The sequence below is a fragment of the Mauremys mutica genome, chromosome 5 (assembly GCF_020497125.1).
Source record: "Mauremys mutica isolate MM-2020 ecotype Southern chromosome 5, ASM2049712v1, whole genome shotgun sequence".
NCBI lineage: Eukaryota > Metazoa > Chordata > Testudines > Geoemydidae > Mauremys > Mauremys mutica.
Genome location: NC_059076.1, coordinates 39,143,524 through 39,167,651, shown reverse-complemented (window position 1 = coordinate 39,167,651; position 24,128 = coordinate 39,143,524). Strand labels below are relative to the sequence as shown.

The 24,128-nt window shown below is 45.5% G+C and overlaps 3 protein-coding genes across 10 annotated transcripts in view; 1 reads left to right on the top strand and 2 right to left on the bottom strand.

Annotated features, from left to right (window-relative positions):
* The window catches only part of DNAJB14 (DnaJ heat shock protein family (Hsp40) member B14), a 34,920-nt gene extending 25,357 nt beyond the window's left edge, over nt 1-9,563 (bottom strand). Inside the window, exons 1-2 of one of the 3 annotated variants that reach the window (XM_045019400.1) lie at nt 9,234-9,563; nt 695-869 (exon numbers count right to left, since the gene is read on the bottom strand). In XM_045019400.1, coding sequence (XP_044875335.1) covers nt 695-869; nt 9,234-9,366 — 308 coding nt within the window. In that variant the 5' untranslated portion in view covers nt 9,367-9,563. The remainder of the gene's footprint in view (nt 1-694; nt 870-9,233) is intronic. The other 2 variants (XM_045019399.1, XM_045019401.1) reach the window with 2 other exon arrangements.
* Nucleotides 9,564-11,831: 2,268 nt separating this feature from the next.
* On the bottom strand, nt 11,832-21,619 carry LOC123371304 (histone H2A.Z). Of its 2 annotated transcripts, none has more exons than XM_045018752.1 (5): nt 21,489-21,619; nt 14,199-14,276; nt 13,420-13,533; nt 12,417-12,546; nt 11,832-12,249 (listed from the first exon to the last, which is right to left on the bottom strand). In XM_045018752.1, the coding sequence occupies exons 1-5, from the start codon at nt 21,531-21,533 to the stop codon at nt 12,188-12,190; spliced, it is 429 nt and encodes a 142-aa protein (XP_044874687.1). In that variant the 5' UTR covers nt 21,534-21,619; the 3' UTR covers nt 11,832-12,187. The 2 variants fall into 2 exon arrangements, with proteins under 2 accessions (XP_044874687.1, XP_044874688.1); XM_045018753.1 differs by lacking the exon at nt 21,489-21,619 and adding an exon at nt 14,788-14,925.
* Nucleotides 14,956-24,128, top strand: part of LOC123371303 (secretory immunoglobulin A-binding protein EsiB-like) — a 52,902-nt gene continuing 43,729 nt past the window's right edge. For 3 of the 5 annotated variants that reach the window (XM_045018751.1, XM_045018747.1, XR_006579752.1), the window contains exons 1-2: nt 14,956-15,128; nt 19,189-19,269. The gene's annotated coding sequence lies outside the window, so the exon portion shown is untranslated. Of the gene's footprint in view, nt 15,129-18,930; nt 19,042-19,188; nt 19,270-24,128 lie in introns of those variants that run through there. The other 2 variants (XM_045018749.1, XM_045018750.1) reach the window with 2 other exon arrangements.

Below are 24,128 nucleotides of genomic sequence, written 5' to 3'. Positions count from 1 at the left end.
GAAAATTTTAAAATGATACTCAAAAAATTCTGTCTTTTAGATTAATCTTGACAGAATGAAAATCACGGTGCAACCTTAACTGTGGTTGGCTCTACTCTTCCACTATAAAATTCCTGTGCTACATTAGGCCCAGGGGTAGAATTAGTAGTCCAAGCTGAGGTCATTTAGTCAAGGGGTTCCACAGACAACTCCCTCCAGTAAGGAGCTGATTTAATATTCAAATTAATCTAAAACCTATGTGCATAGTGTGATTGTCCTGAAAATTTTAATGTTAGCTGTGAATGTATTAATACTTCTCCTCTCAGTTCTAACCCCTGGATTTTTAGTCTCACTTTGAAGAAGTATATTTTAGACACCTTATAAATATCTAAGTTAGAAACACTGCCTTGTAGGTTTCACATCAGGACTTCCACAGTCAGTCATTTTGCCATGACAGCTCCTCAATAACTACCTTGGATTTTCTAACAGGTAGGGATATTTGCAATGTAGATCGGTATAATACTCTCACAAGGAATGAATGTACATCACAATTTGTATTATTAAAAAAAAAAGTCTCCATTCAGTACAAGCATCTCTACTCTAAAGGTGAGCTAGATCTAGGAGATGCCTCTTTAGATTCTTTACCTGGAAGCTTAAGTGAATAATATCCACATGCATATGATACAAGAGGTGATTTGCTTATGTAAGTCAATACCTGAGTACTCCTTCCACTTGATCTTTGGTGTAGCCTTTTCCACTTTCACCTGCTGCAGATGCACTGCTGTCCTTTGTGCTACTGGGCTTACTTTGACCATTGCCATTTGCTGGCTTTTGGCAGTACGGAGCACTCCCAGCAGCACTTCCATTCTTCATAATTGCTTCCAACAAAACTGTAAAGAGACAGTATAACCATAATATCATAATACACATTGCAGATGGAAGAGACCTATTAGGGTTGGGGCTCTGAAACTTTTTCATTAAGATGTGGTCCACATCTTAAGAGATTGTCTTATGGATCCCCCCTCACCCCTTCTATTCACAAGCACAAAATTCTTGAAGCAACTATAGCAAGCAATTGCTTACAAGGGAAAGCATTTAGAAATTGGTAACTGGTCGACTCGTGCCCCCCAGTCTCCCTTCCTTCTTCTCTTCTAATGTATCAACATAGAGTGGTGGAGACAGCTGGGCTGGTTCCTCACTTTCCAGCTGCTTTTACAGGCATCCATCTCTCTTTGCAATGAAAGGCCTAAATGCCTGAATAAGTACAGGCAGTCCTCAACTTTACGACGTTCAACTTATGACAAACAGCACTTCTGAACTTGACACCCTGATTCAACTTATGACAACTGGTTTTGACTTTATGACGCTCGGTCCCGCAATGGAGTGCATTGCGGTTCCAAGTTATGACGTTTTGACTTATGATGCAATTTTCAGGAACCAATTGTGTCTTAAGTCCGAGGACTGCCTGTTCCTGAAAATAGAAAGGAGGAATCAGCTTTCCACAGACCATCAGCAGTACACAGAGTCTGAGAACTACTAAAATAGGTTCTTTACTGTTTAGTTCATCTCCTAGGGACCACTGCAGGACTGGCCCAACAACAGATATGAAGGTACTTATACAGAAATCTTGGGCTTAATTCTTTGCCCTTTTTCCTGAACCAAGGGCTGGAAGTGCTATACAAGGCAAAGTGCTGAGACTCAAGGAGCAGAAGTGTGTCATGTCATAACAGAAGATTAAGGAATGGTTCTTGGAGGAAAAAAAGTGAGTCTTAGCCAATCTTCTTTATCTAGAAGGACACTAATCTTAAGAAAAGCAATACACCAAGAAGGGTACACTGTGGATGGTGAGGACATATCCCCAGAGCGCTGAAAAGAATGCAAAAGACACCCTTAGTTTCCAATAAAGAGGCGGCAATTCACAGAAACAGAAGTCATCAGGCACTGACATATAAGTTAAGATATATAAATATCTTGAAAAATAAAAAAGTCCATTCACTTATTTGCTAGTACTGTAACGAGTAGGAAGCTTTCCCTGGCTACTGTGGGGTTTAAGCCATCAATTTCTGCAGAAGAATACATGGTTTTTCTTTATAACAATATTAAGTTTCTAACACTTATGCCTGAGATACCCAGCCAAATGTGAACTGAACACAAACCAATGGATGGTTGCAGGGGCAGCTCTAGGTGTTTTGCCGCCCCAAGCATGGCAGGCAGGCGGCTTTTGGTGATGTGCCTGCGGGCAGTCCGCTAGTCACGTGGATTTGGCGGCGCACCTGCGGGAGGTCCGCCGGTGCCGCGCCATCCCCGCCGCTGAATTGCCGCCGAAACCACGGGACCAGCAGACCTCTCACAGGTGCGCCGCCAAAAGCCGCCTACCTGCCCCCCTCACAGCGACCAGCAGGCCGCCCCCTGCGGCTTGCTGCCCTAGGCATGCGCTTGCTGCGCTGGTGCCTGGAGCCGCCCCTGGACTGTTGTCTTCCTTTGGGAAATAAATAAAATATCATTAAATCTACAGAAATTAAATACCGTTAATGATTGAAAGCTGCTCAGATATTACAGTGACGAGAGACAAGCAAAGACAGAAATGGACCACATCGTAGTTCTTATGCCTTTGTCACTTCCAGGCTAGAAAGTTGTAATGCCCTCTATTTAGGGGTATCCTTGAATGCCACTCTGACTCTTCAGCTACCAAGAACATGGCTGTTCATGTCCAACCTGGGCTGGGCCAACATCAATACAGTTTTGCGCTCCACACTCTACACTAGCTCCCAATCCATTCACAAGTGAAATTCAAAGTATTGATTATTGTCTGAAGACCTACCCTACAGCTGTCCCCAAGGCTGAACTCATGACACTAGTGGTAGGGCATACTCATACTTGGCCCTTAAATAGCCTTCCCTCCTTTTTAAATTCCAACAGAGCTCAAATTTGCCAATTTTTAAGATGCAATGAAAGATGCACTGTGACTTTGTTCAAATTTTGGTTTCATGTAGTCAGTGGGTATTTATCCCATCAATAGATGGGGAGCAACTTTATCGTAACTTAAGGGGCTAATTTAGAGGCCAGAGCTATTGAAAAGTCACCTTATAGAACGAGATGGCAGACTACATAGTTTTGTAAACTATCAACAACACAATGCTTTACAAATTCCTGAAGAAAAAGATTCCACTCACTTTTTAAGCTTGTTGGAGTTTTAGTCGTTAAATAACTCTGTTCTCTCCAAGAGGCTGAGAAGAGAGAACTAGAACCCCTAGGGTTCAAAAAAGAACTAGATACGTTCATGGTCCAGAAATGAATATTAGCCAGGATGGGCAGGGATGCAAAACCATGCTCTGAAGCGTCCCTAGCCTCTGTTTGCCAGAAACCGGGAATGGGGAATAGGGGATGGATCACTTGGTGATTATCTGTTCTGTTCATTCCCTCTGAAGCACCTGGCATTGGCCATGTCTGAAGATAGGATACTGGGCTAGATGGATCATTGGTCTGACCTCGTACGGCCATCCTTATGTTCTTAAATCCTTCTCTACATCCTTTTTGTAAAGTCTGCCACAACACACAGTGGTGGCTTGGACGACTTAGTAGCAAAAAACACCTAAGGCCTGTCCATACTAGCATTTTCATCATTATTACCACAGAGGGAGCTGCACTGGTGGGACAGTGGGAAATCTCCTAAAAAATAGTAGTGTAGACATACTAAAAAGTCCCAAACACTTCTCAATAGTTTCCAGATCTTCTAAGAATCTAGAGCATCCACCTGATGGTCCAAATATAATTAAGAATATAAATAGTATATTCCATACAAAAAAAAACAAAAAACTTCCAAAGACCATTATTAAGGTTTCAAATCAAGCATTAGAGTTAGGAAGAGCCAGAACTAATGTTGCCCATGAAATCTTAATTTTGCCTGTTTGTGTATGTGTGCATTATCTTTAAATAATGTGATATACTATTTTTCCCACAGGACCCCTGCTCCATTCACTGCAAAGAAGGGATGGAACTCTGATAATGAGGCAGCTATTCCATATTTCATTTTATCCTCATCATTCAATGTGATTCCATTCCTTATCTACTGCACATCATCCAAATCCTGACCTGAATATAGATTTTTTTTTTAAATTTTACTCAAAGGCTTTTCTATTGCACTCATCACAGTAATAGCACCTCACAATTTTTTTTCAACACCTTGGTGAGATAGAGATATATTATCCCTATTTCTGGAAGAGCCCACTAATTTGTGAGTACCCAGTTTAAGACACTTAGGGTATGTCTACACTGCAATCTAAGCCTATGCACGAGCCCCCTTCATGTCTGCACTTTAACTGTGCTAACCCAGGACTTGGACCCAGGACCTTACAGGGCTGGAGAGTCTGAGCTTCTGTCAAGCCAGGGCTGGAGGGTCTGAGCCCTAAGACTTTGCAGGGTAGAGGCAGCCCAGCTTGACTGAGGTCCCAGGAGTCATCTAGAAGTATCACACAATTCCTTGGGACAACTTCCTTAGTCCTCTCTAACCCAACATTCTGCAATCCACTCTATTGAAAATGGAAGCCACACTTCCTTTGCAAAGCAGCAGTTCAGGTCAGTGTTAACGGATTTTCTTCTGATTAGCGATCTGCAAAAACATTATCAGAGAGCCTTCTGGGTTTGCAATGGAGAGTGAACCAATCAAGCATTTTGTAAAGTGACCTGCTTCCTAATAATCTACAGGGCAGCAGTAAAGTCTTCCCAAAGTGCACCACAGTCAGGGGCGGTTCTAGACATTTCGCCGCCCCAAGCAGGGCGGCATGCCGCGGGAGGCGCTCTGCCGGTCCCGCAGCTCTGGTGGACCTCCCGCAGGTGTGCCTACGGAGTGTCTGCTGGTCCCGCGGCTCCACCAAAGTCGCGCAGGACCAGCGGACCCTCCGCAGGCACGCCTGCGGGAGGTCCACCGGAGCCGCGGGACCAGCGGACCCTCCACAGGCATGCCTGCGGGAGGTCCACCGGAGCCGCCTGCCACCCTCCCGGCGACCGGCAGAGTGCCCCCCGCGGCATGCCGCCCCAAGCACGCGCTTGGCATGCTGAGGTCTGGAGCTGCCCCTGACCACAGTCCTAGGGCTAGAGTGGCCACATTTTCAGGGGTGGGGGCGAGAGTGCTTGGGACTCTGGGATATGGTTACTTTGACTCAGGTCTGTGTACTGCAGTGTGGACAACAGAGCCCTAGGTTTGAGCATGGGTCAGAAAATTCTTAACCTAGGGTAGAATACAATGTAGATGCTCAAGCCCAAGGTTCCCTTACAGGTCAACTACTCAAGTCTCACTAACCCTGGGTTCACACTGCAGTGTAGAGTCTGTAGACATACTCTTAGGGCCTGATATTTCATAGGTAGTGGGCATTTGCAACTCTCATTGGCTTCAGATAGAACTGTAGGTGCTCGAACAAATCAGGCTCTAGGTGTCTCAAGTTGGATACCTGAAAAATGCCTTGTTTCATTCATGATACACGTATCAGTTTCCATAATGAATAAAATAAGGGTCCTATACATTATAGCCCCATTAAGCATCCATTCTGTGCAGTGAAAAAAATACTTTGCAAAAAAAAGGTATGCAGCAAAAGTTCATTTTACAGACATCACAGTCAAGCACATTTTTGGCATCTTCATTCTGAGAGGTAGTGTGGCAAAGTGGGTGAAATTTAGGTCTGCCATATTAGTCTTGGGTTGTATTCCCAAAATTTCCTTGCATGAGTCCCAGAAACCTCACCTATAAATATAATGGAAATTGTTGCCTGCCTCCTAAAGTAGGGGCATAAGACCATAGGGCAGTGGTCTCCAACCTTTTTACACCCAAAATCACTTTTTGAATTTAAGAGCAACCCAGGATCTACACTGCCCCTTCCCCAAAGCCCTGCCCTGCTCACTCCATCCCCCGCACCTTCCGTCACTCGCTCTTTGCCACCCTCACTCACTTTCACTGGGCTGGGGCAGGGAGTTGGGTTTGGGAGGGGGTGCAGGCTCTGGGCTGGGGCTGAGGGGTTTACAGTGGGGGAGGGGGCTCCGAACTGAGCCTGGGGCAGAGGGTTGAGGTAAGTGGTGCAAGCTCTGGGAGGGAGTTTGGGGGCTGGCTCTGGGAGGCTTCTCAGCCTGCTGTACTCACGCTACCCCTGGTCTTAATGCTGCAGAGCCATTCAGAACCTGCCCATTGAAGGGAACAGCACTTACTTTGGGTGGCTCTGGTCCCACACTGCTCCTGGAAATGGCCAATGCAGCCCGGTGTGTGTGTGTATGTGTGCGTGTCTCTGCACACTACCCCTCTCTGCAGGCACTGCCCCCGCAGTTCCCATTGGCCATAGTTCCATACCTGGCCAATGGGAGGTGTGGGGGTGGTGCTTGCAGGCAGGAGCAGCATGCAGAGACCCCCTTCGCTCCCGCCCCCCAGGGCCACACTGGCAGTTTCCGAGAGCAGCATGGGGCAAGGGTAGGCAATGAGCCTGCCTTAGCAGCAGCCCCACTGCATCATCGGAGATCATGATCAAACGGGAGAGTCTCCAGAATCGACCAGTCGATCGTGATCCAACAGTTGGTGACCACTACCATAGGGACTGTGAAATGTATAATATTATTAACTCTAGTCAGTGTAAGAGGGGAAACAAACTCAGTCTCCTGGCTTCCAACCCAATATTCCTTTTTATAGGCAAAGGATATTTTCATGAAGGCCATCCAACTAAGCCATGGCAAGTGTTTTGGATTATCACAGGCTTGTGGTAGTACTTACTTAAGACATACAGGCAAGGTGAAAGAGGTGCAAAGTATGTGACCTATCAATTCTGCATAGGGCTCTGCTCAGAGATAAGGGGGCAATGGATTTCCCTTGTCTTAATGATCCCTAATATATCTATCTTTTATTTTAGAAAAAGCAATCTACTGTAATTTAAAAAAAAACAAAAAACACAGATGTTATAAGCCCTCACTTTTTGCTTGCTCACAAAATTTCACAGGTAAGCACAGGAGGAGGAAAAGTGTTTGGTAAATATATACCTGATATTTCAGTAGGAACCTGCAGCGCCTAGACTTGATATTTTTGGAGCATCACCCTAGAGTGCAATCTTAATTTGAAATATTCTATGCTGCAGTATTTAATTTTGTGTGGAAATCTTCATTTCAGTAAAAAGAATATAAAAGGAAACTTACTTATCCTTTGAAGAAAATAAAGAGAATTTAAGTGGAGACTGGAAACTCAACAAGTCATTGCATGCACTACCATCTAGAATAAACTTCTGGCATAGCATGACTAGAAGACCCTAAGGCCTTGTCTACACTGCCACTTTATAGCACTGAAACTTTCTCGCTCAGGGCTGTGAAAAAACACCCCCGAGCGATGCAAGTTTCAGCGCTGTGAAGTGGCAGTGTAGACAGTGCTCCCAGCCGCACTTCCAGCGCTGGTAACTACTCCCCTCATGGGGGTGTTTTTTTACAGCGCTGGGAGAGCTCTCTCCCACTGCTGGTGCTGCAGCAGCGCTTTAACATTAATAGTGAAGACATACCCTTAGACAGGCAATGACCCTGCTGATAATGAAATCTGAAACCATGCTATTGTTTCCTCTAAGGAGCCATCTTTTAAACAACTGCTAGAAAGATGCTAATGTTTTTTCAAATGTCAGCGTATAACTGGCCAAAGACTAGTATAGACCTAGTTCGCAATGGAGTAGAGCAACTTGTACTAGTGCAGTGAATCCTGGTGTAAAGCACATCTGCAGTAATGGTTGCCCCAATTCAGCCATGTTGGTGGCTAAAAGTGCAAACAATAATCCACAATAAATTCTTTCAACAAGAGAAGTAGGGATGTAAATACCCTTTAAAAAGTTAACTGTTTAAACAATTAAAAATATGTCATTTAAACAGGGATTCTTTTTTTTCTGAGCCCCGCCCCCAAAACATGCTATTAAAACTCCATGGCCCACCTGTGCCACAACAATTGTTTTTCTGCATATAAAAGCCAGGGTTGGCATTAGGGGGAAGCAAGCAGGGCAACTGCATGGGGCCCTACACCACCGGGGCGGCCTGTGAAGCTAAGCTGCTCAGGCTGTGGCTTCAGCCCCGGGTGATGGAGTCAGGCCAGCGTGGGCTTCCTGCCTCAATGAGTCTAATGCCAGCCCGGTTTGGCGGCCCCCTGAAACCTGATCGTGGACCCCCAGGGGGCCTCTGACCCCTGATTAAGAACTGCTGATTTAAATGGTTAACCAATTAAGCGGCTTAGGCCAATCCCACTGGTTGGCGTGGCTGGGCCCATTCCAGCCAGCACGGGAACACTAGGGCCGGCCAGCCAGCCTGGGGTTAACAGTTAAGGCTTACTGATCATATTCCTTCCAATTGTTTTAGCTAAGTATTAAGTGTTTTAGTGAAGTGCTTCTCTGAATTTCAACTAGCTCTTCAAGCCTTTTAGGGTACGTCTACACAGCAACTAGACACCGGCAGTTGACACGGGCCATGTCTAGCTGTTGGGTAGAAATACTCTTTGGCAACTTGTACGAAATAGGAGTCTATGATCCAGTGCAGTAGAACAAGGCTGAACTTGTGCTTGTCTAGGCTGACTTCAATTCCTGATTCCAGGCAAAGGATTCTCTTCCCCACTCCACTTTCTCCTTTTAAATACCCGAACAGCCAATCGCCCAACAGTTAAACCTCTTACTGTTCGGTTTCCCTGCTACATGTCTACAGCCAGACCAGTCTGACTATACCTGAACAAACATTCACTTCTAGGGCCCTCACCTGGGCCTGCATCTGTATACACACACATGTACAGTCACACGTGAAATTTTCTGTGCACATCATTTGAAGTCCAAGGTGAGCGATTTCACAGGCATAAAGTCCACTGCCATGTTCTGCTCACCAGGCTGCACCTGGGCTCGTGGGCACAGCCACAAAGAGGGCACACTGGGTGAAGCTGGCCCAGAGGTCACTAGTGTCTCCCCTCCGGTGGTCAGGCCCTACCCAAGGTGTTATGTTTGGCAAACACAGAAGAGGGGAAGCAACAAGCAGGCGAGATGGAGCCTCAGAAACCCTAGGCCGAGGAGAGCTAGTCTGGGGCTTCCCCAAGGGCTGGGGGGCTCGGCCAGCGGGGCTGGGGGGGCTCGGCCAGCGGGGCTGGGGGGGCTCGGCCAGCGGGGCTGGGGGGGCTCGGCCAGCGGGGAAGACTCCGGCCCCTCGGGGGCGGCAGCGGGTCGCGGCCCAAGGGAGGAGTGTGGCGGGGCGGCCAGCCGGGGAGGGAGTCCGGGCCTCACCTCGGGCGGTCTCGGTCGGGTAAAGCTTCTGGGCCTTGTGGAGGAAGCGCAGCGCCCGGTCGCGGTTGGCGGCCTCCAGCGCCTCCCGGGCGATCTCGATGCATTTCTCCGCCTCGTCCCGGTTCCCCTCCATGGGCCTCTCCTTGCGCCGCCTCCGCCCGCCGCAGCGCAGAGAGAAGGGGCCTGAAGCCAGAGCGGAGCCGGGGCTGGGAGGTTCGGGCCCCGCCTCACGCCGTACGAGCCATCCCGGCGCGCCGCATCCTCCCCGCCGCTACGGCAACACCAGCGCGCGCGGCTCCCACCGGCCGGGCCGCCGGCTGCTTCCGGGCCAAACTGCGCGAGGGCGGCGCGCGTGCGCACTGCGCCGCCGGACGCGGCCCCCGGCTGGGGGAGGTTCGTGTCCTCCGGCGCGCGGGCCCCTGAACGCCTCCCTGCCCGGCCGCATCCTCCTCCAGCAGCGCTGCGGGGCTCCCAGCGGCATCACGCGCCCCCGGCGCTAGCGTGGTGAGCAGCGGGCAGGTGGCCGTGCGGGGGGCGCCGGGGGGGCGGAGTGCAGAGGCGGGGCTAAGTGTCTCTAACCGGCGTGGCCCGCTCTCACAGCGCCCCATGAGCCGGCGACAGCTTGTACCGCCTCCATGGCACATGCCTCCTAAACAAACCAAAGCGAGAGCAAGGGACAATGGCAAGCTGCGGTCCCGGGGTGTTGTGAAAACCGGGCGGAGACCAGTCACTGAATCTCGTTTAGGCGTTTGATGACTGCACTCCAGCCCAGCGAGTTCCACCGTTTACAGGAGACTATGACTAACTCGCTACATGAATATAAGGGCTAATAGTAATTATGGAAACCTTTCAGATTCCGTGGGCTGTTTTCCAAGCATCAGACAGTTATTAACAGCAGAATTAGGTTCTAGCTCGAGTACTCCATTTCCCCTTATTCTTTAGATTGGGGGAAAGAGGAGGGCAGTAGTTCTTTAAAATGGTAACAGCCATCTTTTAACCTTAAACAGTTCTTTCCTTCTTCCACCCAGAAATCATTCATTTGCCACTACATGCTGGTCGTGTAGAAGAGACTAACTTACAAGAGCAATGCACCTCATTTTAAAAGTAAATAATGAAGTACTTGGTTGTCATTTAGTATGTATCTAGTCAAACTCAGGAATTGGGTCAAACTATTTTACAGTGTAGCCACTAGAATATGCTATAGGATTTAGAAGTTTCTATGAGGTTATAGTGATAGATTATCCTCACAAAGCAGGTCTTTATCCTGTAGGCTAAAATGACCTGCTCAATCCCAGGAAACTGATCCTCTGCTGAATGCTACTTCTGTCCCAGTAGAGAGAATAAAGTACTGTACTTTGCAGCAGCACTAGAAGCGCTGTAAAAGTTGCTCTCCAGAATGCATCTTTACTTCCAGGCTGCATCTGCAGGGATTCATACCACCTAAACAGGCTGCAATTCCACTTGCGGTGGCAATACAGACCCTACTTAGATCAAGGTTCCTGTACTTGCTCATTTTCACATATATGAGCAAGATCAGATGGCACTTTAGAGCTAGTAACCGCTCAGGCTTGGCCTAAATTACAACTGCCACCTCCAGTGGAAGCTTGCCTCAAAATAAACCTATACTAAGTTTAAAAATGACTTGGAAAAGTTCAGCTATAGGTCATTTTCCTAAATTTGACCACAGCTTTAATGGACACCTTCAACAGTTAAAGCCTCATAGCTATAGGACAGGTATGCAGGAAAAAAAAGATGCTTGAGTAGTTTTAAGATTTCCCCACCAACCAAGGGAGGCTGTAAAATCAAGTGTTCAAGATTAGAGTAATCTAAATAATGGATGTACTACTTTGCTTCATACTGTTCTTATTTTACCCCTCATGTAGTATACTTTAAGATGCCTCTACTACAAAGTTTGTAAAAACCTAGTTGTAGCCAGGCACTGTGACTCTAGCTTAGCACTATTCCTGCTAAGTAGTGTATAGTTAAACAAGCTCAAGGGCCCATTAAGGTTAGTGCAATATTGTATCATTACTAGTGATGCTCTACTGTTGATAGTAAAGTGCAATATTGAAAGGCACCATTTGTTAGGACATGCCAGATAACCTCAGCAAAAACATGCAGTAATATGAGTTTATATAAAAAGTGAGAACAAGCATTAGAAATCTTTACTCAACTGTGACAATCTAGGAGAAAGGTGTGGTTTTTTTGTTGTTGTTTTTTTAAATGCTGTATTTTTTAGGCTTTGGGGCCATTTATACAGAACAGTACTGAAGACAATAAGCAGAGGGAGCCCGCTATAATACAGATTACCGCCCCCCCTCCCCCTGTGCAATCAAGCTCCATGCCACATACTGATATGTCCCATAAAACAGCTTTAAGCTTACAATCTACACTGCTTGATTACAGTTACAGATAATATGGGGTCACCTAAGTATGATCAGAATTGAAGCAGAATGATATTTTGCCAACAGAGCTTGCTTGAATCAAATTAAGGCATTTTACCATTTATAGCAGCAGTAGGATAACATTTCCTTGGTCAAGAACTGTGTCTGATGGGTCTTAAGAGTTATCAAAGTTTAGCAATAGCTAATGCACACAGACTAGTATTGATATAACATTTATTGAATACTTCCACTCCAGTGGATGAAGAGTCTGTACAAAACCAAACATTTCTTAAACTTCTGTTTCACATTAAAATCAAACAGATCTAAAACAGTCACCTCAATCAAAAACCCCTACAGATACAACAGCTTCTTTGAAGCCATGGTAACACTTAAATATGGTTAAGACTTCAATGCAGAAATTTGGTTTGTTAGAATGCTCAGTGAGCTTTAGCTTCTCAAAGTTATAAAAAGGCAAAATTGTGTTTCACAGATACAGTCCACTGGAATCACCAACACTGGACAACTGTTAAGTAGTAAGAGTCCTGAGATAACAAGGAATACTGGTATCCTTTAGACCGTTTTCTGTTGTCCTTTCTTTCCAATAAGAGATTTGTGGATATGTGGTATTACACCTAAGATGAAAAATACAAGAATTAAGGCAAGGTTGAAGTGGATTTTCCCTGTATCATTTGAAAGACAGTATTTTGTGTATTATGATGTTTGTAAAAAGCAAATCAGTGGCAAGAAGCCTATTTGACTTTAAGTTTAGTTTGAATAGTAATGAGTTGAAGTTACATACCACCACCAGCAATAGTTGCTTTAATGAGAGAGTCCAATTCTTCATCTCCTCTTATTGCAAGCTGCAAGTGACGGGGAGTGATACGCTTCACTTTTAAGTCTTTGGATGCATTTCCTGCCAGCTCAAGAACCTGCAGAAAAAAATACTTTCAGTCCCTACCCATCAAGCACAGATTGCAGTAGTTAATGACATTTCTGAAACAGTATCTGGCAGGCAGTATAGGCTAAGCTACATAAAGTGTTATCAGGGCTTAGTTACACAAAGTTCTGCAGCATGCACCATTAAGTTCTGTAACTGACTGCACTGCAAGATACTCTTCATTCTCATCCCTTCCACAAGAGAGCTTATAGTTGAAGCTACTCATTCTACAACAAAAATGCAGAGTTTGGTGGCATCTTGGGGAAAAATGCCAAGTCCCACAACTGCAGTCAGGGAGTCCATACCCCTCCATATGACATAACTGGGGTAGCTCACATCTTAAAGCCAGTTTCAGGTCTGCTGATGAGGCCTTGAGTAAATTTTAAATGCTACAGCAGCACAGATGCAGTGCTGTCACTGCAGCATTTCAAGTGTAGACATTACCTACACTAGCAGGAGGGGTTCCCCCATCAACATAAGTAATCCACCTCCCTGAGAAACAGCAGCTAGATCAACAGGAGACCTTTCATTGACCTAGCATTATGTACACAACATATTAGATTGTTGAAACAATCTAATATGTTGTGTACATAATGCTAGGTCAATGTGGATTCTTCACACCCTTGAGCGATGAAGCTGTCTCAACCTAACTTTTTAGAGACCAGGCCCTTAGGGACATCAGTTTACACATCTTTACTAACTAAAGTGAATTTCTAAAACAAAATAAAGATTGAAGCAGAGGTTCTAGAGCACAACTCTACAGCAAATTCTATGATCACAGAATTGCAGAACACATGCAGCCCTGGTCATTATGCAATGCCAGCAGTGTCAGCTGTCTTCCACCTCTCCCCCTCATCAACTTCACCTCAGCTGTCAGGTACTCCAGGATGGCAGCACTGTATACAGCAGCTGTGGCTCCCACACGTCCATGGCTGGTAGTCCTAGATTTCAAGTGTCGGTGGATGCGGCCAACAGGGAACTGCAAGAGATCAGAATGGATAAGACTATGTAGCAGATATCACTGGGGTAAGAGTGCCTGTAAAGCTGCAATCCTTACACCTCTTTCTTGTGTATAGATAGCACCCAGGCAGCAAAAAAGAACAGACCAAGCTGATGTTGGATATATGGCATAAGTATGTCTGCATTTACAGTAGCAATTTGAGTGCACTTCTAGCAGGATCACCATCCCATTTGAGAATACACTGAAATTGCTTTCCTATCACCCACTGTATAATGAGGTCAGTGGCTGCTGCTGCTACTATTAATGGCATAGTTTCAGTCCCTCCCCCCAGCAAAACTTGCTGAGGGCCTGTCTCAGCCAAACCCAGCCACCTGAGGGTCAAGAGTCAACCTCTTCCAAAATAGAGATTCTTACATACTTATAACAAGGACACTAGAGATTCTGCCCAGAAAGCGCAGAAAAACTTGGCATTCTTGTTTCAAGAGAAGAAAAACGAGCTGAAGTTAAGAAAATGAGATCATGTAATCACATCTAAGGAGCCGGGGCTTTTAAAATAAGCCACCAAATATCACAAGATTTGCAATAAATGGAATGTTCCCCTGTCACTTTGGAGGGCCCTCAGACAAACCCCCTCCCAGTTCGGGGCGGGTGTGCTATAAGCAGACAGTTCGCCCAGTCCTCACCTGCAGACCGGCTCTCTGTGAGCGGGACACTGCCTTCGTCTTGGTCTTCCCGGAGTCTTTCCCAGCTTTACCGCCAGCCTAATGCAAAGAGAGGCTATGAGGAGCAGCAGCACCTGCCCCAAGCGTGGCGTGCTCCATCCTGCCCCACACGGAACTGAAGGGGCGAAGGCAGTCGGCGCCCTAGACGCGAGCAGCAGACGCACCATGCGCCCATCGCGCGCATGCGCCTCCAACCTCAAGACGCGCCCACCCCGCGCATGCGCCTCCTACCTATAGCCAGCACTGATCCGCGCGCGCCTTGTTCCTCCACGCTTGGTGGTACGAACTGAGCGCATGCGCCTCAACCACTCTCCTCCCACCCCGGCGGCGGCACTAGTGCGCGTGCACCACCGTCTCCTCCTCCCCCCCCCCCGACAGGTTTAGCACTAGCTAGTGCCTCCCATTCGTACACCCGCAACCACCCACTCGTTAACCTCTTTCCCTCGCATGCTTCTACCCCCCCCGCCCCGCCCCGCCAACCGCTGCGGCTCGTTCCCGTTGCCGCAGCAAGGCGGCGCCCTACCGAGGCCGGTTCCCGCGGCTCCCTTACCATTGTGAGCTTTGCTGCAGCGCCACACGGGGTAGGAGAGAGCGAGCGTGTCCCCCACACACCGAGCCTACCCAACTACACCACCTCTCCCGCACCCGCCGCGATTCAAACTGCGCCCGCTCCCGCCTTCCGCCAGCGCTTTATAACCGCTGAACGTGCCCGCATCCGGGAACCCGGATCCCACTACTAGCCAATCACCGCAGAGTGGAGACGGGCCTTAGCTAAGGCTCCGGAACCAATCATATGCCAACGACGGGGAGGGGCTGGCGGTGTTGTGTGACTGACAGGAGCGGGCGACCCGCTTACTCCAGTCCTTAAGGGAGACCCCGCCCATATTTCAGGTGACGTCACCCACACCCCTCCGTGCTCTCGGGTGTGGTGAGTGCGCGGTTCCTGTCGTTCCATCAACGCCAGTTCCTGGGAGAAGCCGGGGGGCCCCTGCCCCGTGCCTGCCTGCAGCTATCCCGCATCCCCCGCGGGCTTATCGCAGCCCAGGGGGTGCCTGCGGCGGGTGCAGCTAGCAGCGTTGCCAAACTCTGGCGTTCAGAAAGCATGAGTCACACGCCCTCCCCCCACATGGGCCGGCTTTAAAGATCAGGAGCATCAAACGCTGGGGGTGTCGTTGTCCCTGGGGCTTGAGCCTGTAGAGTGCTCACAGGTCACGTCTTAGGTTTCTGCCCCTGAACAGGGCAGCTAGAAACAGGTTTTAATAAAAGCCAATGAGATTCTCATGTAAATCACATAAATCCACGGGGCTGGACTTTAAAGAAGATACCACCTATTGCAAGAGTTGGCCATGTTACATTTCTTCACTACCACAACAGGGTTTGTTGCAGCAACTGCCCACCTGATGCCTGCTTACCCCAGACTCAGACCTGAGGGTGGATTTCTTTAGGACCTGCCCATTTCTTTCAAAGAGGCTCAGGACAGTTACTCATTGTAGCCACAGGGTACCATAGCCATAAGGGCTCCAGTTATGTGTGGAGGGGCAAGGAAGATGTTTCCAATTGAGTTAGCTTAACATCATTAATAAGGGTTCTCACTGCTCACCCTTCTCAAGCTCAATCCTTTGAAGGCATATTGCAGCCTATGGATGTGTATGTCTACACAAGAAGTCCCCCAAACCTTCAGTTAAAATTAATTGGCAATCTAAACTCAGCTAAAACCTTGTGTAGACATTTTGCCAGGAGCTTGGGGGGGAGGGGGGCGGGGGAAGAAACCTTCCTGGACAGATTTTTCCATAACTCCATTAGGCATCTTGCAATATTCTTTGAATGGCCTGGTATGAACCACTGTCAGGATAGGAGACCAAAGACATTACTGTTTGATGCAGTATGGCAATTCCTATGTACCTAAGTCAGCTGTCATAAAATTGGAACATGTAGTGGCAGGATATTCTCAGTGAAGCACCCTTGATTTATGAATTCATTTCCCATCCTACTAGATTATCATAGCTATGCTGAGAAACTGAAATCCTCAAACAGGATTATTTACCTCAAAGTTTGATTTTTTCAGAATTAAAACAAGAGCTAAAATTTTGAAGTTCTCCATGAAAAGGAAAATCACAGAGTCCCTGTCACAGGGGGAGTCACCCTGGCTGGGTATCCTGGAACTCAGGCTGTCAAGGAACCATGAGCTTGGGAGTCAGCACTCCCAGGCTCCTCATCAGTCCAGCAGGCAGAAAACCTGGCAGGATTCCATTAGAACTCTGCCTGCTCTCCATCTGGCCGCCATCAAAATGGTACCATCTCTGCAGAATGGTTAAAATTTTGACAAATCAGTATGCTGACAGGAAAAAAGTCAACCAGTTCTATATATGAGTACAAGATAAGGTCATTTTCAGACTTTTGCCTGAGAGAGGGGGATGGCAGGGGTCACTAACTTTGGTCAAAAGTTGTAGTATATTTTTATGTACATACACCCCAAAGAATTAGCGAGGGGTGGGTTTTATAAGTTACAATATAAATACCAGGGCTTCTTCTTATTGTAACAAGTTACTTTATGTGGATCCTGAGCATACCTTGCTCAATGAAAGTTGCAATTATCTGACAATCTAAACATAGGTGGCATTTCTAGGTATTTCAAGATGCAAATGCTGTGTGTGCCATTAAATAAATTCTATTTTAGAGGGAGAAGACTATTGGATGGTTGTGTTAAGTGTCTCTGGTGACAAGGGGGCACATTTTTAAAGGTATTTGGATGTCTAAAGTACCAAAGGGTAGCTGTGTTAATCTGGATCTGTAAAAAGCAACAAAGAGTCCTGTGGCACCTTATAGCCTAACAGACGTATTGGAGCATAAGCTTTCATGGGTTTTTGCATGCGTCTGATGAAGTGGGCATTCACCCTCGAAAGCTTATGCTCCAATACATCAGTTAGCCTATAAGGTGCCACAGGACTCTTTGTTGGATGTCTAAAGATGAGCACTCAGTTTCCACTCAAGTCAATGGGAGTAGGGCACTCAGGTACTTTTGAGAATCCCTCTAGGCCAGTGGTTCTCAAACTTTTGTACTGGTGATCCCTTTTCACACAGCAAGCCTCTGAGTGCAACCCCCCTTATAAATTAAAAAACGTTTTATATATTTAACACCATTATAAATGCTGGAGGCAAAGCAGGGTTTGGGTTGGAGGCTGACAGCTCGTGACCCCCCCCCTGTAATAACCTCATGACCCCCTGAGAGGTCCTGACTCCCAGTTTGAGAACCCCTGCTCTAGGCCCCTGTCTGCTTCTTTAGATACCTAGGTTTAGATCCACAGATAAAATGTTTATGTATGTCCTGCCAAACAGTGGAATTCTCAGCCACTAGTGAGGCATCTAGTGCATGGGAAAAGTTAAGTACCTATGAATGGGATTCACAAAAGAGCCAGCAGTCTGAGCAGGAGTTGCTTAAACTCTCCAGTAGGAAATGTCGAGGGGCAGAGCCTAAATTCTTCAAAGGAATTAAATACCTGTCTTGGCTCAGGATTCATAGCCACAAATCCTCTTCTGGAGCGAGGTGCCTAAGGCAGGTCAGCCTTTTCTTGTGTCAACACACACATCTATTAGAGCTAATAACTCAGTGGTTAGGGCACTTGCCTGGGATGAGAGAGACCTGTTTTCAGATCCCTGCACTGCCCGATTTGGAGCAGAGACTTGAACTTAGTCTCCTATATAACTGATGAGTGCCCTAATCACTGGGATATTGGGCAGAGAGAGTCCAAGTATGAGAAGGACTCTGTAGCCAGCCTGGTGGTTGTAGCACTCACCTGGGATGTGACACCCCCTCTCCCCCCCCCCCAAAACATCCAGTCCTCTTGCTCTAGTGATTTTTTAAAAAAGGTTGTCTATCCACATTGGACAGCTTTAATGGGAGAGACTGAGGGAGCCCCATATCCAAATACCCCTTTGCCCAGCCTTTAGCCCTGTTCAAATCCTTTCTCACCCTACAGTGAGTGTGGGGGCGGGACTTGAACTGCAGGTCTTCCACATCCTGAGTGGGAAACCTAGCTACTGGACTAAAAGTTATGAAGGAGGTCAAGTCCCCCTCAGGCCTCTTGCTAGAGCACCAAAAGAAGGTTTGCAACAGAGAATCCCACACGGAGAAGGCAGCAACTCCCTGCAGCCTGGTTTTTAGCATCTAGCTCCAAGAGAGGTGTGGGGCTTAGCACACCCTCCCTCTCAGCTTGGCATCTCTCATGGCTATTGTAGTAGCTGAGCTGCCTAGCATGCTCACTCTTCTTCCCATCCATCCCACAGGGAGCCTAAGCACCTAACTCAGGCTTTGTGAATGCCAGTGATTTTCTAATTGCCTAGAAGTTTTGTGAAGCTGAATATCACTTTGCCAAAGTTTCTTTGTAAATTTAGTCCATACTGCAATCAGCCTGGCTGATGATGTTCCAAAGTATGGATAGATAAGGTCACACTGACACTGCAAGAATAATCCATGCTTAAATAAACTATTTAACTGTTTAGTAACCAGTTCCTTCCCCAATCATTGCATACAGATGGGCTATGTTATAGCAGGACCCCCACAATTGTAATTTTACTATAGACAGAACCAAAAAAACAAAAATGTAAGATGTAACTGCCATGTTGCAGAAGTGTGTGTCAAAGTAGACTGTATCAGCATGTCTGAGCTCCACCTCAGTAAGGTGCATGTTTCAAATCCCAATTGCAAGAGTTATTTGCAAGTTTGTTGATTTTCTTGGAAGGGAAAACAACAACAACAACAAACCCCACCAAGTGCAGATCTTCATGCAACATTGATGTTGTACAGGTAGGTACTTAAAACCTAACTTGCATTTCCTGACAACTCAAACCTTAATCCTGCCTTTTTATATTATAATATTAGTTTTAATGGGATCCACATCCTATTTCTCAGATGCAAAGTAGTGTTAGAAATAATTCTATTGTATTTACATAGCTTTTCATCCAGAGATCAGTCTGACAGTCTGGACAGACAGAACACACTTGTGAGATAGGCAAGTATCACCATTTTCAACAGGTAAGTGACAAATATATTTATGGCCTGATTTTCAAGAAAGACACTAAACACTGTTGTCTAAGGGCTTGTCTACACATGGAGATATTCAGGAACTGGTTAAACGAAATGTGAACAAGGCATTCTTGTTCCCAAATAAGAGTGTAGTGTACACCTACAGGGCTGGTCCTGAATAGTTATTTGCCTAAAAAGCACAAAGTCTGTGTGAGCTTATGAATAGAATCTAAGTGTGACTCAGACTCCTTTGCTTTAATAAACGTAAGACCTTCCTTCTACAAAGGGGAGTACATATTTAATACATTTGTATTGCATTAGTGCCTAGAGCCCCAATCAAAATTAGTGCTGCCATCATGCTAGGAAAGGCAGAAACTCATAGGGAAACATGTCTAGGAGATACCAATAAGAGAGTACAGTACCAGGCTTTTGTGGTGCTGATTTTCTTCAACTTCAGAGAAAAGATATAGGGCTTTCTGCAGCCAGAGCCCTTCCCCATTTCTCCAAGTGCAGCAACAAGCAGGGCAGGTTGTTCAGATACTGTAACTCTTCTGAGCTGGAGTGTTGTGTGTATGTGGGAGATGTGTACATCCTATACTTTGGGTTTGGAGTGGGGGAGATTCTGAACGGTGGAGAGATTAGGTATGAGGAGTGGCTTCCAACTAGAAAGCATAGATATTCTGAGCAAATGGGGGATTGGTTGGAAGATGCTTGGGGTGGGTCTAAACTGGAGGGGAACAAATTGTGTGCAATGGGATCTGCTTGTGAATGAAGATTTGGGTGGATTGGTGGTGATAGCAGCAAGGAGGCAGTCATGGGACAGCATGGGACTATGAAAGCACATTAACAGGAGAAGTACTGTTTGCCCTCAGTCTACACTTTAGATTAAAAATATCCCTGTTCTAAAAGGGGAGGAGATAAGAGAGGGTATTCTTTTACTTTTCAGCTGCCAACCATCCTTCCTTGTCCCCCACCATAATTCTTCCCTATAACACCGCCCTTCCCCCACAATATCTCCCAGGTTTTTTCCTTCCCCTACCACTTTTGAGAAATATTCAGCCTGCTGGGGACAATAGAAGGCGAAACAAGGGGCACCTTGCTAACTGAAGCCCAGTTATTTTGAACACCAGCCACTACTCACTAATAGAATACTGGGAGGTCACACTTCATGCTGTTTTTGCATGGTAGTCCACACTGCGTATGGGATCATATTCTAGGCTTTTGTGCTAGAGCTAGATTTATCAAATCTTACTGAATCAGAATGAGAGACCCGGTGCAAAACTTGAATACAATAGCGAGATCTAATGAAAAATTAGAGACAGCAACATGCTTTTCCAAACATCATTTTGGAAATTCACTTCCATATCAGTGCTTACTAGTACTCTAAGTATTACTAATTATTGCAGCTCTGTAGAAAGCTAAAGCTGAGGCTACTCATATAAGCATGTGTTCTGCAATATGTTGGCATGGATTAGTACCTTTTAGATTTGTTTAGCCAAGTGATTTGGATATGGAGTTACAAATATGAGGTGCCTCAAAGGATTAGTTCCTCTCTTTTCCCTACAGAGTGATTGGGAACTGGGCTCCACAGGACATTCTAGAAATAGTACAGTTGGCATAGTAAAAGGTAACTTGTTTTCTTCCTACAAGTCTGGGCTAGGAAGTATAGAAGAGAGCTCTGTAAGAACAGAGCTGAAGAAACAAAAATAGCCTGTCTGTGGTAAAACTATCTTCCCTTCCCTCCACTCCTTTGGTTGTTTACATAGCTACTTCAGCCAAACTTTTCACTTTCATGTGATTCAATCTAACTAGAGGTATTATCTTGAACAGATTTAGTTAATTGTGTGTTATCACTCAACTCCATTTAAGCCTAACATACCATTTTTTCCTTACTGTTAGAAGACATGTTTAAACCAAAAAGGAGTATCCATGCAAAAATTTGTACCTAAAAAAGTGTAATTCTGTTTAGTCAAAGCCTAAGCTAGCCAACAAGTCTCTTTTTGAGTATGCCTATAGAAGCCTAGTGCATTATTCAAAAAAGTACTGTTAGTGCTACCATAATACAAAAAGCTATGATACATTGAAAAAGGAACTAGCAATATCCTAATGGTGAAAGGCCAAACTAATTAGATAAAGAGTAAGAGAAAGTTTGTAAACAAAAATGTTGCACAAGAACAAATGAAGTCTAAGCACTATATATTGTATGATATGATATAAGGGTACCTTACCACATCCATGGTCTTACAGCAATGCACTCCTAAAACCTCTCTCATTATACAACACCAGAAAATTGGCTTGATTCCCTTTTTATAATGAGTATACACAGCCTCATGGCGTGGAGTTATTCAGCTGTTTGAAGGAGATGGCTGAATGGTGGGTGTTGATTGGTCACATAATAATTAGAAGAGATCCCTTTAAGGAGGCAAAATATCCCTTCAAAATTAAAGGTTCATGGGGAAAGAGATAAAGTACTGAATGTTGAGTCTAAGGGCTTGTCTATATGAAAACAAATTGTGGCAAAATGGGGTTTAAATCTACCCGGCACTACCCTGTAATGCACTGTGTCTTTGTTGATCCTGCTGCTGCACACAGAAGGATTTTTAGTGTACTTTAACTTATTTCTGTTTCAGAGTGGGTAGATTAAAGCCCACTAAGGAACTTTTAGTACATGGCAGTAAGGTCCACACAGACATTTGGTGCAGGCCATGCTAGTGCAAGGCAGATTTACACCCCACTTGCCATGAACTAAGTGTTTGTATAGACAAGCCCTGAGAGATGTTAGCAGCTGTAAAGAAAAGGGATTAGGGCTGATCACTGGGGTTGTATAATGGTATTGATACTATCAAAGACAATGGGGCAGCCTGCCCATAGGCATCTGTGTCCAGGCTGTGAAGCCAGTGATGGTAGAGTTTTTATTGCTTGCTTTTATTAGGACAGGGCTGGTATCATTGCCTATTATTAAGGTAGCCTGATGCTTCCCATTATGAGACCCTGTTTCCATATTAGCTAAGCTGCTTTGTTCATTAACATGTGTTGTCATTAGCACATTATTATTATTTATATCTTTGTAGCACCTAGAAACCCCAACTGAGAAGAGGGCTACATTTTACTAGGTGTTAAACAAACACCTAGTGAGAGACAGGCCCTGTCCCAAAATCTTACAGTGTAACTAGACAAGGATCAGAGAAATAATTATTATTTCCACTTTATGGCTGGGGAACTAAGGCACAGAGAGATTGATTGACATGGCTAATGTCTCAGAGAAAGGCTGAACATAAATCTCTTAACTGCTAGTGCAGGGCCTCAACCAGAAGAATACCCTTCCTCTCTAAGGAGGAAACTCATGTTATCTTGTTTCTGTACATTTCTGGCTTAAACTCATATCTTTTCTGAAGATGTATGGTTTCTAGCTATCAGACATATTATGTTTACACTACAATAAGTCCCTTTATTAAGGAAGCATTATTTCATTCTTCATTATTTAATTTGTAGCTTCTGTTTGCATATCACTTAGGCCCATATTCTCAAAGGTATTGCGGTTCCTAATGCCCACTGATTTCAATACTTTTGAAGTACTTTTGGCCTAGCCCCTCTACACAGTAAGATCAACCAGGCAGGGAGTAGGGAGCAATCTGGTCTCCCATTCTCCTCTCACTGAAAACAGATAAAACATGTTGGTCTTGTAGTAGAGAGGGAACCAAACTGTATTTTAACTCTGTTCCTGATTTGTGCTTCTACCTTGCAAATTTCAAAACTTTAGCATGGTTTGATCTTGCCTGCACTGCCAGACTGAAGCATATTTTAAACTTGTTGAGGGACTATGCTGTTGTAACAGTTCCCCTGACATGGCTGATTATGCAGTATAGACAGAACCTTTGTCAAATGATAGGGCTTTGCATTAGTTAACATTCCCTGCTGACTCATACAGCAGAGTTCAGGAAGATCATATGTCCTCTGCTGGCACTCTTGTATCATGAGTGATGGTGCATGGAAAAAATAGTTGGTTTTAAGAATCTGCAGTAAATCTGACTATGGCATTTGCGCTGCATGTTATTTGTCAGAGAGGCATAAACTCTCCTTTTGATCATAGTCACATGTTGATTGTATTCCCTTATAGCTCCTATTAATAGCGTCATAAAGACTGGTTGGCATAGGTTTTTATTTTCTCCTTGCTCAGTGCAGCTGAGGAAAGAAATGACTTTTAGTTGACAAGAAGGTAATGACTGGGAGTGGATGGGTCACTACAAAACTAAAAACCAATTCCCCCCCGTTACTCACACCTTCTTGTCAACTGTTTGAAATGGGCCCCCCTGAGTGATTTTTCCTCCGGTTGATAATAGCCCACTTTAATTGAATTGTTGCATTAGACTTGATCCCCCTCTTCATAAGGCAACTCCCATCTTTTCATGTACTGTATATATGTATTTTCCACTCCATACATCTGATGAAGTGGGTTTTAGCCCACGAAAGCTTATGCCCAAATAAATTTGTTAGTCTCTAAGGTGCCACAAGTACTCCTCGTTGTTTTTGCCGATACAGACTAACACGGCTACCACTCTGATACTTGGTTAAAGTTGATGTGTGCACTAACCACCATTCATTCAGGCTAAATAGACAGAGTGATTAAATGCTCCTATGTGTAGTGATAGATAGTTGTCAGGGTAGGAAGCCATCATCCAAGGCACTGAGCTGTATGGCTAGGCCAATCACAAGCTAAGCCATGTGGGTTTAAAGGGTTTCTCTGCAGTGGAGAGGATTGACTATGTGTGAGACAGGCAGAAAGCAACCAGATAGTCAAGAGGAAGTGAGAGAGGAAATAGTGGGTATGACCTTAGGACAAACTGGAGAGACAGAGCTTCTTGTAGATA

Bases quoted from the DNA above. Each gene is read 5' to 3' on its own strand.
- LOC123371304 (XM_045018752.1), bottom strand. From the start codon at position 21,533: ATGAGAGAGGTTTTAGGAGTGCATTGCTGTAAGACCATGGATGTG. The intron at 14,277-21,488 runs GTAAGGTACCCT...TCTTTGCATTAG, and splicing joins GCTGTAAGACCATGGATGTG to GCTGGCGGTAAAGCTGGGAA. The intron at 12,547-13,419 runs GTGAAGTTGATG...TTTTTTCTGCAG, and splicing joins TGGAGTACCTGACAGCTGAG to GTTCTTGAGCTGGCAGGAAA.